The following is a 13,904-nucleotide window of genomic DNA, read 5'->3' as shown; positions in this document are numbered from 1 at the left end:
TTCGTCATTCTACAGGAAACCCAAATAAGGTGTTTGATCTGAATCTGACTTCTGAATCCAGAGACCACAGGGACTTTCCCCAAACAATTTCACTAAACGAGTCCGTGAACTCAAAGGTACCAGATTTAAACTGTAGCCTGGGGTTGTGGGCTATGGATTAGCCAATTAATAATTGTTAATGCCTGCCCTGTGCCAGACACATTTATAGAAATTATTTCATTTGAGGCCTCTGGGTGGCTCAGTCGGTTAAGCCTCCGTGACTCTTGATTTCAGCGCAGGTCATGATCTCATGGGTTTATGAATTTGAGCCCTGCGTCAGGTTCTGAGCTGACAGTGTGGAGCCTGCTTGGGATTCTCTCCCTCCCTCTCTCTCTGTCCCTTCTCTGCTCTCTCTCTCTCTCTCTCTCTCTCACACACACACACACACAGAATAAATAAATAAACTTTAAAAAACAAAACAAACAACTAAACATACAAAAATTATTTCATTTGATCGTGGCTACACCCCTGCAATATCGGAGCCATCATGTTTCCATTTTAGAGCTGTATAGACACCTGAACAATAATCTCTGCATGGCAGCTATTTGGCACGTTCTCTGATAATAAAAATACTTAGCAGTCCTGAGACTCTTACAGTGCACCTTTCTAAACACCTTATGGTGTCTTAGTTCATCTACAAAATCACGAGGTAATTCCTGTCAATATCCATAATGTATGGATGAGGAAAAAGCAACATTAAAAAGTTAACTGGTTTATCTAAGGTCCAGATAGTTTAAGAGGTGATGTCAGAATTGAAACCCAGCTAGTATTACTACAGAACTATAATTCTTGACCACTGCTCTGATTCCTATTAGATGATCTTAATATACATTCTGATGAATTCCTTAGCATTGTGCCTTGTTAATACCTTAAGGAGTAGGACCCGAGTTTCCTTTCTTTAAAGCACTGATTTCATCTTGCTTCTCCTCTGATGAGATTCCTCTACAGCTCTGCCTTTCCAAAAGAATAAAACACAGATTGGCACTTCGGCATTCAATAGACTCCAAACCCTCCAATAGCCGCTATCAAACCCTCCGAACTGTATCTTCCAATTTGACCATTTTACACAATTTGCTCGTGTGTTCTGTTTCGTTTCCTAATCCAAGATATCTTTGCTCTTTCCCTCTATACATGCAAAGCCTACCATTCAGACCCTTCTCGGGTTCAACTTCTACCCTGCGTTATCTCCTCTGTCTCGTTCAACCCATGGCAGTTTCTTTAACTACTAAATATCTGGAGTACTTGTCAATATACCCCTTGTTCATAATGCTCAGCAACACTGTCATCACAGGCTTGCTCAGAATATTCAGAAGCTGCTATGTACTATTTTCAGGTGTGTATGTGCAATCTCCCCAGTTGGCATAGGAACTCTTTGAGGAGAGGATCGTGTCGTGTATTTTCATGGTATACTATAGTAATAATATTTGCCTGCCACATTTGTTGAGTGATATTTGTCTTGATCAGTCTCCAATGATTCTTTTTTTTTTTTTTTTTTTTTTTGACAATACTATACTCTGTACTCCTTGTGAGGGACTCTTCTTAAGAGTGTAGACTGTGTAAAGCCCCAATTACAGAGTTGGATGTGATTACTTCATAAAATTTACTTTCTTTTTTTTTTTTAATCTTTATTTATTTTTGAGAAAGAGAGAGAGAGAGAGAGAGACAGAGTATGAGTGGGGGAGGGACAGAGAGAGAGGGAGACACAGAATCAGAAGCAGGCTCCAGCCTCTGAGCTGTCAGCACAGAACACTACACAAGGTTCAAACTCATCAACTGTGAGATCTTGACCTGAGAGCGAAGTCGGACGCTCAACCAACTGAGCTACCCAGGCATCTCTAAAAGGTGACTTTCTAACCAGTACCAACTATTTGTGTCACCCTGAAAGGTCAGTATCAATGTGAAGGTAAAATTATTCCATCTCAATAATAGACCTCTCAAAGATGAATTCCTCCCAAACATGTTTTACAAAAGAGCAAAAGTTGTTTTCATTTCTTAATAGTTTGGTTAGCTATGCCAGGAAATGGAAGGCCATTATTAAACATTTCATTTTTTTAACATCATAGTACCTGTCATCGGCATGAATAAACACATTACTAAAACTGGAAACTTGCATTATCCTAAGCACTCAGATTTTTGCCATCAATTTCCAATTTTTAATAGTCAGTTGTTACTTAGAATTACAAATACAAAGTTCATTTAGTCAAATGTGAACAAAATGTTAACTGGTACCCCTGGACTGGGTTTTCTGCAATTCTGCCAAGAGTCCAGAAAACTGACTAGTTGACTTCTCAAGTCTATTTCAACTCATTGTTTCTGAGAATCTAAGATTCTTTGCCTGTCTACCCGCTTCTGGTTAAAGGCAACCACTTTGGTCTCATTCTCTCTCACACATTTTGGAAGGTCTCCAAGTGTAAAACGGTACAACATATGTAGCCCGCAAGCAGGGCAGGCATAAGAAACACCATAAGGAAACACTAAAGCAAACTTCAAGCTGTGGAATGCTGGGAAACAATCACAGGCACCACACCAAGTTGGCATAAAACAATCAGAGAATGAGGTGGCTCTTTTTGAGCAAACGCATAATACTGGCTAGGAGGCAAAGAAGGCCATCAGATAGAAATCGTGTACTCAGCAGTTCATGCCGCTAGCCGAGGGTGATCTTCAGAGGTACTCAGTGCGAAAGAACTGAGGGTCATTCTTTCTTTCCATTTGCATTCACATGCCTGAAAACGCTACCCCAACCACACCCCTTTGACTCTAATGACCTATCCACGCACAGTAAATAAAACTTGTTCTCCTTTCTAGCCCTTCTCTCCAAGGTGAATTCCTACTCATTCGAAGGTCACCTTTTTAGCAACCCCTGACTGTTCCAGAAAGAGTTAACAGCTCCTCCTTCTGGAGTCGCTCAGCATTTTATGGCATTTATATCATTATGCTATATTTATTTACTTATGGGGCTGTCTTCCTGGATATACGATAAGCTTCTTCGGAGCAGAGACCCTGAAATTTTTCACTATCAGATCCCAAGTGACCACTACAGTGACCCACACGTAGAAAGCACTGCATAAATATTTGTTGGAAGGATAAATACAATTACTTGTTTTTCCATCATTCATTTATTCATTTAATAAATATTCATCAACGCTTCACTTATTCATTTAATAAATATCTATCAGTGCCTCTTATGTACATTTTTCCAGTCACTCAAGGCAGAGCAGTGAACAAGAAACACACACTCTTCCATCATGGAGGTCATATTATATTGAAAGGAGACAGAAAATGGACATAAAACAGAAAAAAGATCAGATGGTAACTACACTCATTGCAGTAAGCATTTCATGATGTATAGAATTACCGAATCACTCTCTTGTACACCTGAAACTGATATATTATTGTGTGTCAACTGTACTTCAATAAAAAAATAAGAAAGATACTGCCAATGTTACATCATGATAAATAATGAGAAAAATAACATAAAGCAAGGCAAAGGATATGGAATCTTAGACTCAATAAAGACTCCAGGAATTCTGAGATTGTCACTGAGTTTTTAAGATAATGTCATTCTCAAGCATTTTCTATTTATCAACTCAAGGAAATCTAAATTCTGTATTGCCCTGGTAAGTGCTACAACCTTTGTCAGGGCTGGTATATTTATTCATAAATAGGGAGGAACCCTATAGACTCAGTCATACCAAGTAGGGACATCTTAGTTTTTCTTCCCAAACAGACCCACTTCGGGACAAGACTTTAGCACAGTTTGGCAAATAGGACTTTTTCCAGTTCACAGGTTTTTCCTAGTTCCTGATTCACACAGGATTCCCTTCCCCTTTCTAAATGTACTAATTCTTTGACCTCCATTCTCATATTTCCTGTTTCTGACCTCAGCTCCCAAATCTTGTGGCCCACCTATCTTTTACCATCATGGCAAATGCTCTGGACAAACCACCCAAGATTTCTGAGACTTACCGCCCAGACTCTGTCCATCAATTCTGAAATCAACCCCATGATTTTGATAATTCTCTTGCCACTCTCACTGACTCAGCCGACCCCAAACGTTGAAACAGTCAATCATAGTAGGGGAAAGTTGTCCCTTATTTTGCCTCCCTCCTTACTGTTTCCTTGTCCGGATCTGTGAAACTGCTATCTCTGAGGCACATCTACAATTTCATATACAAAGTTCAGAGGAAAATAATACATTTTACTTTGTATATAACTTTATTTATTTAAAAACATTTTGCGGGGCGCCTGGGTGGCTTGGTCGGTTAAGCGTCCGACTTCGGCTCAGATCATGATCTCACGGTCCATGAGTTCAAGCCCCGCGTTGGGCTCTGTGCTGACAGCTCAGAGCCTGGAACTTGTTTCAGATTCTGTGTCTCCCTCTCTCTCTGCCCCTCCCCTGTTCATGCTCTGTCTCTCTCTGTCTCAAAAATAAATAAACATTAAAAAAAAAATTTAAAAAATAGAAAAAAACATTTTGCTCTGATCTTATGGGTATGAAATAATTTTGTTTGTACTATTATAACAAAGGTCTTAAGCTTGCATCATTTGGTAAATATGTACATTTTCCAGGGGAAAGAGCCTATAGTCTTCATCAAATTCCCAAGTGTGTTAATTATACATTCTTTTAAATATTAAAAAAACAGTAAATGTTTATTTAAATATCAGTTTCCACAGGCCAAAGAAAAAAAGCCTTTTGAAATGAAATTTACGCATGGAGGGCAACATATATGTGTCCAAGGTATAGGTAATGTTAAAAGAGGTCATGAATCAACATTAACTTACACGTTGGTCAATGATCTATGTCAATTAAAATATCTAAAAATGCCATCTGGAGAAGCAAATATACATTCCCATTCTTAACTATGTATTTCTTTGTGAAAGTTGACATAAAGGAGAAGAATCTTGGATATATGTTATTTATGTGGAAGGCTACAACTAATAACTTTGATTGATAGTAACCTTATGATATTAAAAATACGTTTGCATACACGCATAGGGATGTAGTGTATCCTTTAATTGTAGAAAATATAAATATTAAAAACACCAACATAATTGTTTTAGAACCCTGGGCTTGTGGGCTTACTTTCTGTTCTAACTTTTGCTTGAGGCTTACCCCATGAATCTTAGGAAAATGACTCAGTCCTTGTATCTCCATTTTTTCCCCATACAGTCACAATCAGCCACTTGTAAATTACTTACTTTTAAATCTATTCAGAACAAATTTTTAATCTCAGGCCATTTTTCCATTACTACTCAAGGTATTCCATTCATTACCTCACAAGAACCCCATCAGGAGATGCAGATTACTTTCAATATTATCTTAAGAACTGCTAAGTGAAGTCAAAGAATCAATCAGTAAGACACATAACATACGTCCTATACACAGATATAAAATAATTTTAAATTATGTTTTTGTTGTAGTCACAGTTCCATTAATGTTCTCTGCCAGGATAAGGCAGCATTCAGCGAAGGATGTGTGAACCCCAGGGTGTTGTACAAGACAGTCAATTAAGTTTGAGAGGAAAACAATCAGCCTTGTATTTATATTTATATTTGCTCTCTTATATTATGCTCTTTGTTTTCTATATAGTGTATATATGGTACAATGTCAAGTAAAGTATGCTATTTTATAATATACTAGATACTAGTTTGCACTAGTTTATATGTGTGTGTGTGTATATATATATATATATATATATACACACTTGTGTTTAATATACTATGTTAACAATACTACTGTATTATTACTGAATTGTTAATATAGTATGAAATAGATAGTATAGGGCTGTAAGGTGATGATTAAGGATTCACTCAGCACACAAGTAAAAATCTTAATGTAGAGAAGCACCTTGGATACGGCTAATGTTTGTTGCAACCATTGTTAATACCCATGAAGTGGAATTCTAACATAGCACACTGTAGGGTGGTTAAAAGAGAGGATTATGCTGGTTAGCAGATGGGTGGAGGATGTTTATTTTTTTATTTTTATTTTTAATTCTTATTTATTCATTTTGAGAGAGAGAGAGAGAGAGAGAGAGAGAGCAGTGGAGGGGCAGAGAGAGAGGGAGAGAGAGAATCCCATGCAGCCTCTGGGCTGTCAGGATGGAGCTTGATGCTGGGGCTCCCAAGACCCACAAGATCATGACCTGAACTGAGATTAAGAGTGAGATGCTTAATGGACTGAGCCAACCTGGCACCATGAGGATGTTTCTTTAAAAAGAGCATGGAACACTTGAAAGTGTCCAGTTGAGAAAAGAGAAATAGCAGGCATCTGTTTCCCTCTCTTAAGTAGCTTGCTGACTTGCTTCTCTTGGACAGTCTGTGATTAAGAGCCACAAATTTCCGCTGAACAAGGTACACTGGATTTTGGCTGTGACTGGGATAAAGAGATTATACATATTAAATAAAGTTCATCGGGGCACCTGGGTGGCTCAGTCGGTTGAGCGTCTGACTTCAGCTCAGATCATGATCTCACGGTTCATGAGTTCGAGCCCCACATTGGGCTCTGTGCGGACAGTTCAGAGCCTGGAGCCTGCTTTAGATTCTGTGTCTCCCTCTCTCTCTGCTCTCCCCTGCTTGCACTCTGTCTCTCTCTCTCAAAAATAAAGATTAAAAAGATAATAATAAAGTTCATAGGTTGCAGTGCCTATAGTTCCTAGGAATGAGGAACAACAAAAACCTACTTTGGCACACCAAGACCCTGACCATTAAAATTGAGAATTGAGAGGCATTGCTCCCATTTTAATAGTTTTTAGAAAATAAATCAGAGCAATTATTTTTTTTAAATGTTGATTCAGTTATTCTTGAAATTATGAAATTCAGTTATTCTTGAGCTGAAATAGAATGAAAATACCAGGTTCTGCCTTGAGAGGGCTAGGAAGTAAGGTTAGGTTAGACAAGTTTCAGTTGCAGAAGGTAAACCATATTGTTCACATCTGAGGAAACAACCCAATGACTAATACTTTCACAGTCACCCTAGACTCCAACAGAACACAACAGAGGAAAAAAGGATCTGGAAAGGACTAGATGTTCATGGCTGATAGGTACTGCTTGAATCTTAGTACTTCCTACAGGACCCATGTTCGTGTTACTGTAGTAAAATTCTTAATATTTATTTATTTTTGAGACAGAGACAGAGCATGAGCAGGGGAGGTGCAGTGAGAGACGGAGACAGAGAATCCAAATCAGGCTCCAGGCTCTGAGCTGTCAGCACAGAGCTTGATGCGGGGCTCGAGCTCATGAACCATGAGGTCATGACCTGAGCTGAAGTCAGACGCTTAATGTAACCAGTTGAGCCACCCAGGCACCCCTCGTGTTACTATAGTAATATTAAAAAAAATTATGGCATTCCAAAAGGGGACGGGAACAGTAATGCCCAAGAACTACCTGAAATATAAATATGGCTCAGATTTTAGAACATAAGTCTGGAAATTAAGAGTGTATTAGCTTTCCCCAACTTCATGGAATTTTTAAAACTCAGTGGTTGTTGGTGAGTCAGTCCACACACCTGTTCTCACCTCCTCACCCCCACATTTCCAGGGATGTGTTGGGACACTCTCTGATGCACGCTGACGCCCCAGTAGATAGTTCGTGCTCGCCCCCGTGTTTTTCCTCTCTCCTTCAGCTGTCATTCCTTCTCAGTTTATCATCATCATCGATAAAGCCTAGAGGTAGCTTGTCTGCCATAAATACTTATCTGATAAAGAAGGGAAAAAGCCTTTTGGAACATGACTAGGTGGCCTGTCTTGTCCTTTATTTGCCTGGGGAAATGTGAGAATTTGTAATCCCTGTTGCTGGAGATTTCTGGTCATTTTGAAGCACCATTAAAATGATTATCAAAGCTTTAAATTCAGCAATGAAACACATGATTCTCTTAATGACAAGGTCAACTTAATTGGGTGTCTGTCCTAAGTGAAATATTGCTCATAGCTTGCATCCCCCGATGCAGTTTAACATAAAAAATATATATATAAGTTGGAAGTTTTAAAATGGCAGTGTATAGAAAATGAAACTGAAAAATATATCTCCTGGTTTGAGTTTTCTAGCAGAAAGCACAAGAAAACATAACTCAACAACATGTATCAATTAAACATATTTTAATTCATTTGTGCTAGTAGGCAAATCTTATTTATATCATTTCCAGCCCCATCTTTTAAGAAAACCTTGTTTAAAATATGTTAACTTGATTTCTCATTTATTTTCATTACTCACAAGGTGCTATGACCTTGCACTTCTTAAGTCTCGTGATTGTGTTTACTGATAGAAATGTTACTATGCTACTAAATTCTCAGTCCAATCGATGCACTTAACCTCAATTTACAGATTTGTCATACATTTGTACCTAGCCCTAATTATTTTCCAATATTCACTGGGCCAGGAATTTTAAAACTGCCTAATGTGAAACCACATTTGCACCTACTCTTTTTCTAAAAATTGTAAATACACGGCACAGCAGAAGCCCTCCCTCCCTGACCTCAGGGAGACTGAATTAAATAGCACTTGGCACCAAGTGTTCAACGTGTATAATCATTATGGTAGGCCCCGTGCCAATCCCAGTTATGCACAACCCTCGGTATGCAGTATTAAGTAACAACAAGGATGGCAAGCATCCCGTTGAAGAATTAATTAGCGGACCGCCTGGACTCATCAGAATGGTAAATAATTATCCTCTGACAAACTTAGTCAGATGTTAGAAGAAATTGCAGTTTGAATTGCTGTCAGTGGTCACAATTCATTATATAAAAGCTACCAAGGGCTACATTTTTACATAGGACTTGAAAGGTGCTCCAGTCAGATGGTGAGCCATCCATGTTATGCTCTCCTGCCAGCAGACATCCCCAACTATCCTGCCTTCCCCATCTCTCCCCCAGATTCCTGAGCCAGTTTTTCCTTTTCTTTGACCTGAATCCTGGGACCACACTTAGATATGCCTAAACATTGGATTCATTCAAGATACTGACCTACTTTGCTCAGCATGGTTTTAGTCCTGTCTGTGGTTTTGAAACCCAAGGACACCTTCTTATCTATTCCCATCCTGGGCAAGAGAAGAGATTTCACAGGTGTCAGTTATCCTGTTCCTTTGGTACTTTTATTAATTTTGATCGGGTGATAATACTTGAGAACTACATGACTGATCACTGGGTGATCTACTGAAGTTAGAGATGTATGGGAACGACTCCTGGAAATGTTACCTCTTTCATGCTCTAATTTGGACAAATGTATGTCTTCCCAGATAGTAGGCATCCTTAAATTATGCCAACTGCGAACTGGGCCACCTGAAGTAACTTGAGGGTCAAAAGACAAACACAACTATAGTTACGATACAGACTTTGTGCACACGGACTACCATACTCAGAATCACTCTCTCACCCTCATATCAAAACACCTCATATGCGCCTCAGAAGACTGTAGGATACTTTCCCACGGAAACATAACGTGACGTCCACAAAAATATATTTTATAGCATGGCAGATATCCCATCACAATTTTAACAGGACAATAGACTTGGAAGACCTGGAAAAGAAAAGTCATCTGAATTATTTTTACGTCAGCAGTGTGTGCCAAATAGTCCTTTGTCCCCTCAAGCAACTAGACACGGAAGCTGACATGTTGCTCTCAGTAGTTCATGAGCTTTAACATTACTAACCCAAGATGGATGCAATGATAAGTCAAGTTTCCTTTCCTAACTTTCCCCCGAAAGATCCCTTTTGCACAAACTGTTCAATCTTCTCTTAGGAGTGAAGAATTCAAGAAATAATGTCACTCAAGATAGTGGTAATAACAGAGGAGACTGGGTGGCTCAATCGGCCAAGCATTCGGCTCTTCATTTCAGCTCAGGTCATGATCTCACAGCCATGTCGGACTCTGTGCTGGCAACACGGAACCTGCTTGGGACTCTCTCTCTCCCTCTCTCTCTGACCCTCCCCTTCTCTCTCCCTCTGTCTCTCTCTCTCTCTCTCAAAATCAATAAACATTAAAAAAAGTTTTTTTAAAGATAGTGGTAATCACAGCAAGGTAACACAATTCTTGAGTCAGGAATTGTAACTGTGACTTCTCCTCCTCCATGTTTAGATTACTAAGAATTTTTTTGGCACTACATAGGAATGACGTGGTTTGACAGAACTTCAACACACAGCAACAGAAAAACGTGTCTCAATCCTTCACCCTTGGGAACAGGAAAATCAGTTGCTTGGTAGAGGCCGTCTTTAACAAAAGGTCAAAGGAAATTGTTTTGGAGATTTTGGGAGACTTTAGCCGCTTAAGACAGGGAACCTCTTACAGAGGTGAGTCTTTTATACAGGTGTCTCCTTGTTAATTCCATGTAAATTAGGTAAGCCCACATCCTCTCCCTTCCCCTTCCCTCTGCTTTCCTCCCCTTCAAACTATAACCACATCCACACACAAAGGCTCAAAAGAAGTTGAGATATGCAAGAATTTGCCAATTTGGTGAATACTTTTATTTAAAAATATTAAATAATGATTACTGAGTAGGAAAAAAAAAAGACTGTGCTTCACAGAGACAACCTTCATTCTTGTGCACTGCTCTTGGGATCAGGCAAAAGTCCAGCAGGTAGAAAAAGAAAAATCTCATCAGTTTGAGATTGAAATTTGAAGTTAGATGAAAGAATGGTCCTAGGTGAAAACTCTGAATTTGTTTTATAATTTTTCCTTAAAGCTTCGTGGAAAAAGTTGGGATGCAATATCTCCAAAAACTCTACCCGGCAGGTAAGTGATTTGCTTTAGTGGTTTACATTTTAAAAGGTAAGATATAACAAAACTGTGAGATATTTGAATCTTCAAGAAACTCTCTTAAGGCAAGAAAATCTAAACAAGGTTAGCAGAATTAAAAAAGAAAAAAATGAGCAGAGCATTTGACAAAAAGGGGAGAAAGAGCCATCACAGAAAGGTTCTTATTGACGGGACAACAATGGGACAATGAAGAGATGATACACAAACAATGCCTTCTTTGGCTAAGAAGTTGTTGAATGAAAGGTATTTACAGGCTCTTCAACTCCCAAATTAAAAAAGCCCATGACTATCTTGTGGAAGGAATAAACTCAGGCTGGTATGGGCCAAGAAGTCCTGCTAGGGGAAAAAAATAATAATAATAAAATAAGAAGAATGAAACAAAGGCATATACGAAAAAGAAAGCAAGGTTTTTGGACAGAAAGCACAAGACGTCCATTTTTTAGAGGATTCTTTCTACCTTCTCACTCTTGGACTTGACTACCTTGACAGAAACACATACTGTGACTAGTATTTCACAAGCTCTAGTTTTGACATCTTAATAAACGGGTCTATGGTATGTTAGGGATTATACAGTAATATACTTGGAGGGACTTTCCTCGGTTATGAACAGAAATAACAAACACACTCTGAGAGTCACAACCCTGCTTAAAAAGAGAGCAAATGAATTGTCCCAAAGGATTAAAAAAATGTTTTTCCTTTTCACCTTCATATTAACATTTCTTACCCAAGGGTGTAGTGAGGACTACACCCTTGTTATTTGGAAATAACAAGCGCTTTGAACTCTAATGATTCTTATAAAATTAAAGTCTTTTGTCAACCATTTTAAAGATCTTTTTACTTTCTCAAAGGCAATACAGAGTGCAAAAGCACCATCTTGTGGCTAAAAAGAAAAAAAGATATTTCAACATAAGCCAATCTGAGTCACAAATAACTTTTTCACACATATTTTTTATGAAATATTTGTCAAGTTTAATTTTAAGCACTTGGTAACTTTCTCTGTAACAGATGGCTAACTGACTTAATACAATTTAGAAATGAGTATACCTTTAATACATTTGTATACAGATAGGGTTCACGATTACAAATCTCACTACATAATGACCATATGAGACTTAAATACCATGGGCAAATTTGAAACAAAAATAGAGTTTAATAATAATAAACAAAATTTTAGTCTTTGTACTTCATTAATAAACACTTTACAATTGATCATTTTAAATTAGAAATATAATCAGTAATTTGTCCAGTAGGAAGCAGCAATTTTTCTCACAGAATTAATACAAATAAAATAAATTTTTAAAAATATTAGCATCACTATGTGGCAAATTTCATTCACAAGGAAAAGAGAAGGATTGAGAGAAGAATGATTCAACAGCAAAAGATCTGCTGACAGAATTTGGTAGACTATGGGCACATAACCATAGGATATTTTTCTCTTTTACCAATACTGAATATCATCTGTCTTCTTATACATTGCAACTTTATTACTATTTTATATCCTTGCTTCCACTTTAGAGTTGGAAAAAACAAAGTATGGAGAGATCAAGTAACTTGCCCAAGTTCACAACACTGGGAGAAAGCAGAAGCAAAATTTGAATCCAGAACTCAGGGTCTCCTTCCTTATTTTCTAGTGGTTTCCAGACCCTGTCCTCCCGTGTAGCTGGACTGGCTCTCTCAGGATTACCAGGGATGTGTTCCCAATCCCTGGAGATTCCGATTAGTAGGTTGGCTCTGAAGTCCAAGAATCTATGTTTAAAAAAACTCCCCTGTGGTTCTAGTAAAATGAACCAGCCTATTTAAGCTGAAAATTATAGGCAAGCTATTTAAACAAAGAATGATGAAATTGAACATCAGTGAATTCACTTCATTTTAGCTATCAGTCTTAGGCTATCTCAATTCATAATTCTTGTTCTTCAAACTCTACCACAAAGCATACTTACTCTAAGAACTTTCCGTGATGAAACCATTTTCTCTTCTCAATTTCTCCTTCACTACATTAAAAGTAACGACTTAAAGGTAACATCAATGACCATTATCTACGTAGCAGATACCATGAGACAGGTTGTAGGTATTTCATCATGCTTAAGTAATAACAACATATAAAATAATTTTTATCGTAAGTTCTTTATAACCGTCTGATTCTCACAGATGCTTTCATTGATTTTTATCCATCTCTTTACCTGTATCTATATGGTTGCGACAAAGAAACCAATGTAGTTTTGACACGCATGTAATTGATATTTTATTTAGGTTAATGAGTAAGATAAAAATGAAAAAAGGCACATGTCGGATTTCATTCATTCACCAATCACAAACAACTATTTTGCTGAAGTGGATAATTGTTTTCAAAGACTAGAAGAATATTCCTCAGTTTTTTGGGGCTATTCACCATGTAGCAGGTACAAGTACAATACTCTTCTAGATATAATCCACAATATTAACATTCACCATCGCTTTCGTAATTCTAAAAATCAAAAGAAGTGATAAATTAAAACCTGATTTATATGATTGTCAATTTTTGTACAGTATATACTATTATGTATTATCTATCCTATAGGTATCATTGACATAAATAATTTCAAAAGCATATGTAATACTAAAATGTAGCAAAATTAGGAAGTCTTGAGCTTTGAACATCTGTTAGAGTTTAATATAATGTACTTAATTAAAATTTATCTAATTGAATTTTAATAATGACAATTTTAAAAACTATATTTCCAAATTCCTAAAAATTTAACAATTGGCTTTTGCAAGCCAATGTGATTCGACTTCAGCACACCTGATTATTAATGTATACTGAGTGATCCTGGTTGATTTATCCTGTCTCAAAGAAAATAAAATGCTGTCATAATTCAAACCCAGATCTCCTGAATTTCAGTTGTTACCCTTGCCCAACCTCTGTACTTCCTACCTACCCCTCTCATCTGTAGTAACGATATCTTAACTTTATATATTGCTTTAACTACTTTTCAACCATATTCATATATGAAGTTTTATTCTTGTAATTTGAATTTCATGTCCTTTTTCTTCTAGAATCTCCTTTAACATCTGGGTTCTTTGTTTTTAGGGTGTTTTTGACATAAGTAAATTGTCAAAAAAAATTACCTGACAAAAAG

The 13,904-nt window shown here is 37.5% G+C and overlaps 1 protein-coding gene across 9 annotated transcripts in view; it reads left to right on the top strand.

Annotated features, from left to right (window-relative positions):
* The window catches only part of LOC144617055 (uncharacterized), a 65,995-nt gene that overhangs the window by 21,374 nt on the left and 30,717 nt on the right, over positions 1-13,904 (top strand). For 3 of the 9 annotated variants that reach the window (XR_013557053.2, XM_078450597.1, XM_078450596.1), the window contains exons 2-4: positions 16-116; positions 10,715-10,764; positions 13,039-13,187. Coding sequence is in view for 3 of the 9 variants with exons in the window: in XM_078450597.1 (XP_078306723.1) it covers positions 16-116; positions 10,715-10,764; positions 13,039-13,144 (257 nt within the window). In the remaining 6 variants the exon portion in view is untranslated. Of the gene's footprint in view, positions 1-15; positions 117-10,110; positions 10,323-10,714; positions 10,765-13,038; positions 13,188-13,904 lie in introns of all 9 variants that reach the window. The other 6 variants (XR_013557055.2, XR_013557054.1, XR_013557056.1 and 3 more) reach the window with 5 other exon arrangements.

The sequence above is a fragment of the Panthera onca genome, chromosome C1, assembly GCF_046562875.1.
Source record: "Panthera onca isolate mPanOnc1 chromosome C1, mPanOnc1 haplotype 2, whole genome shotgun sequence".
NCBI classification, from domain to species: Eukaryota; Metazoa; Chordata; class Mammalia; order Carnivora; family Felidae; genus Panthera; species Panthera onca.
This window is presented reverse-complemented; position numbering and strand designations above follow the sequence as displayed.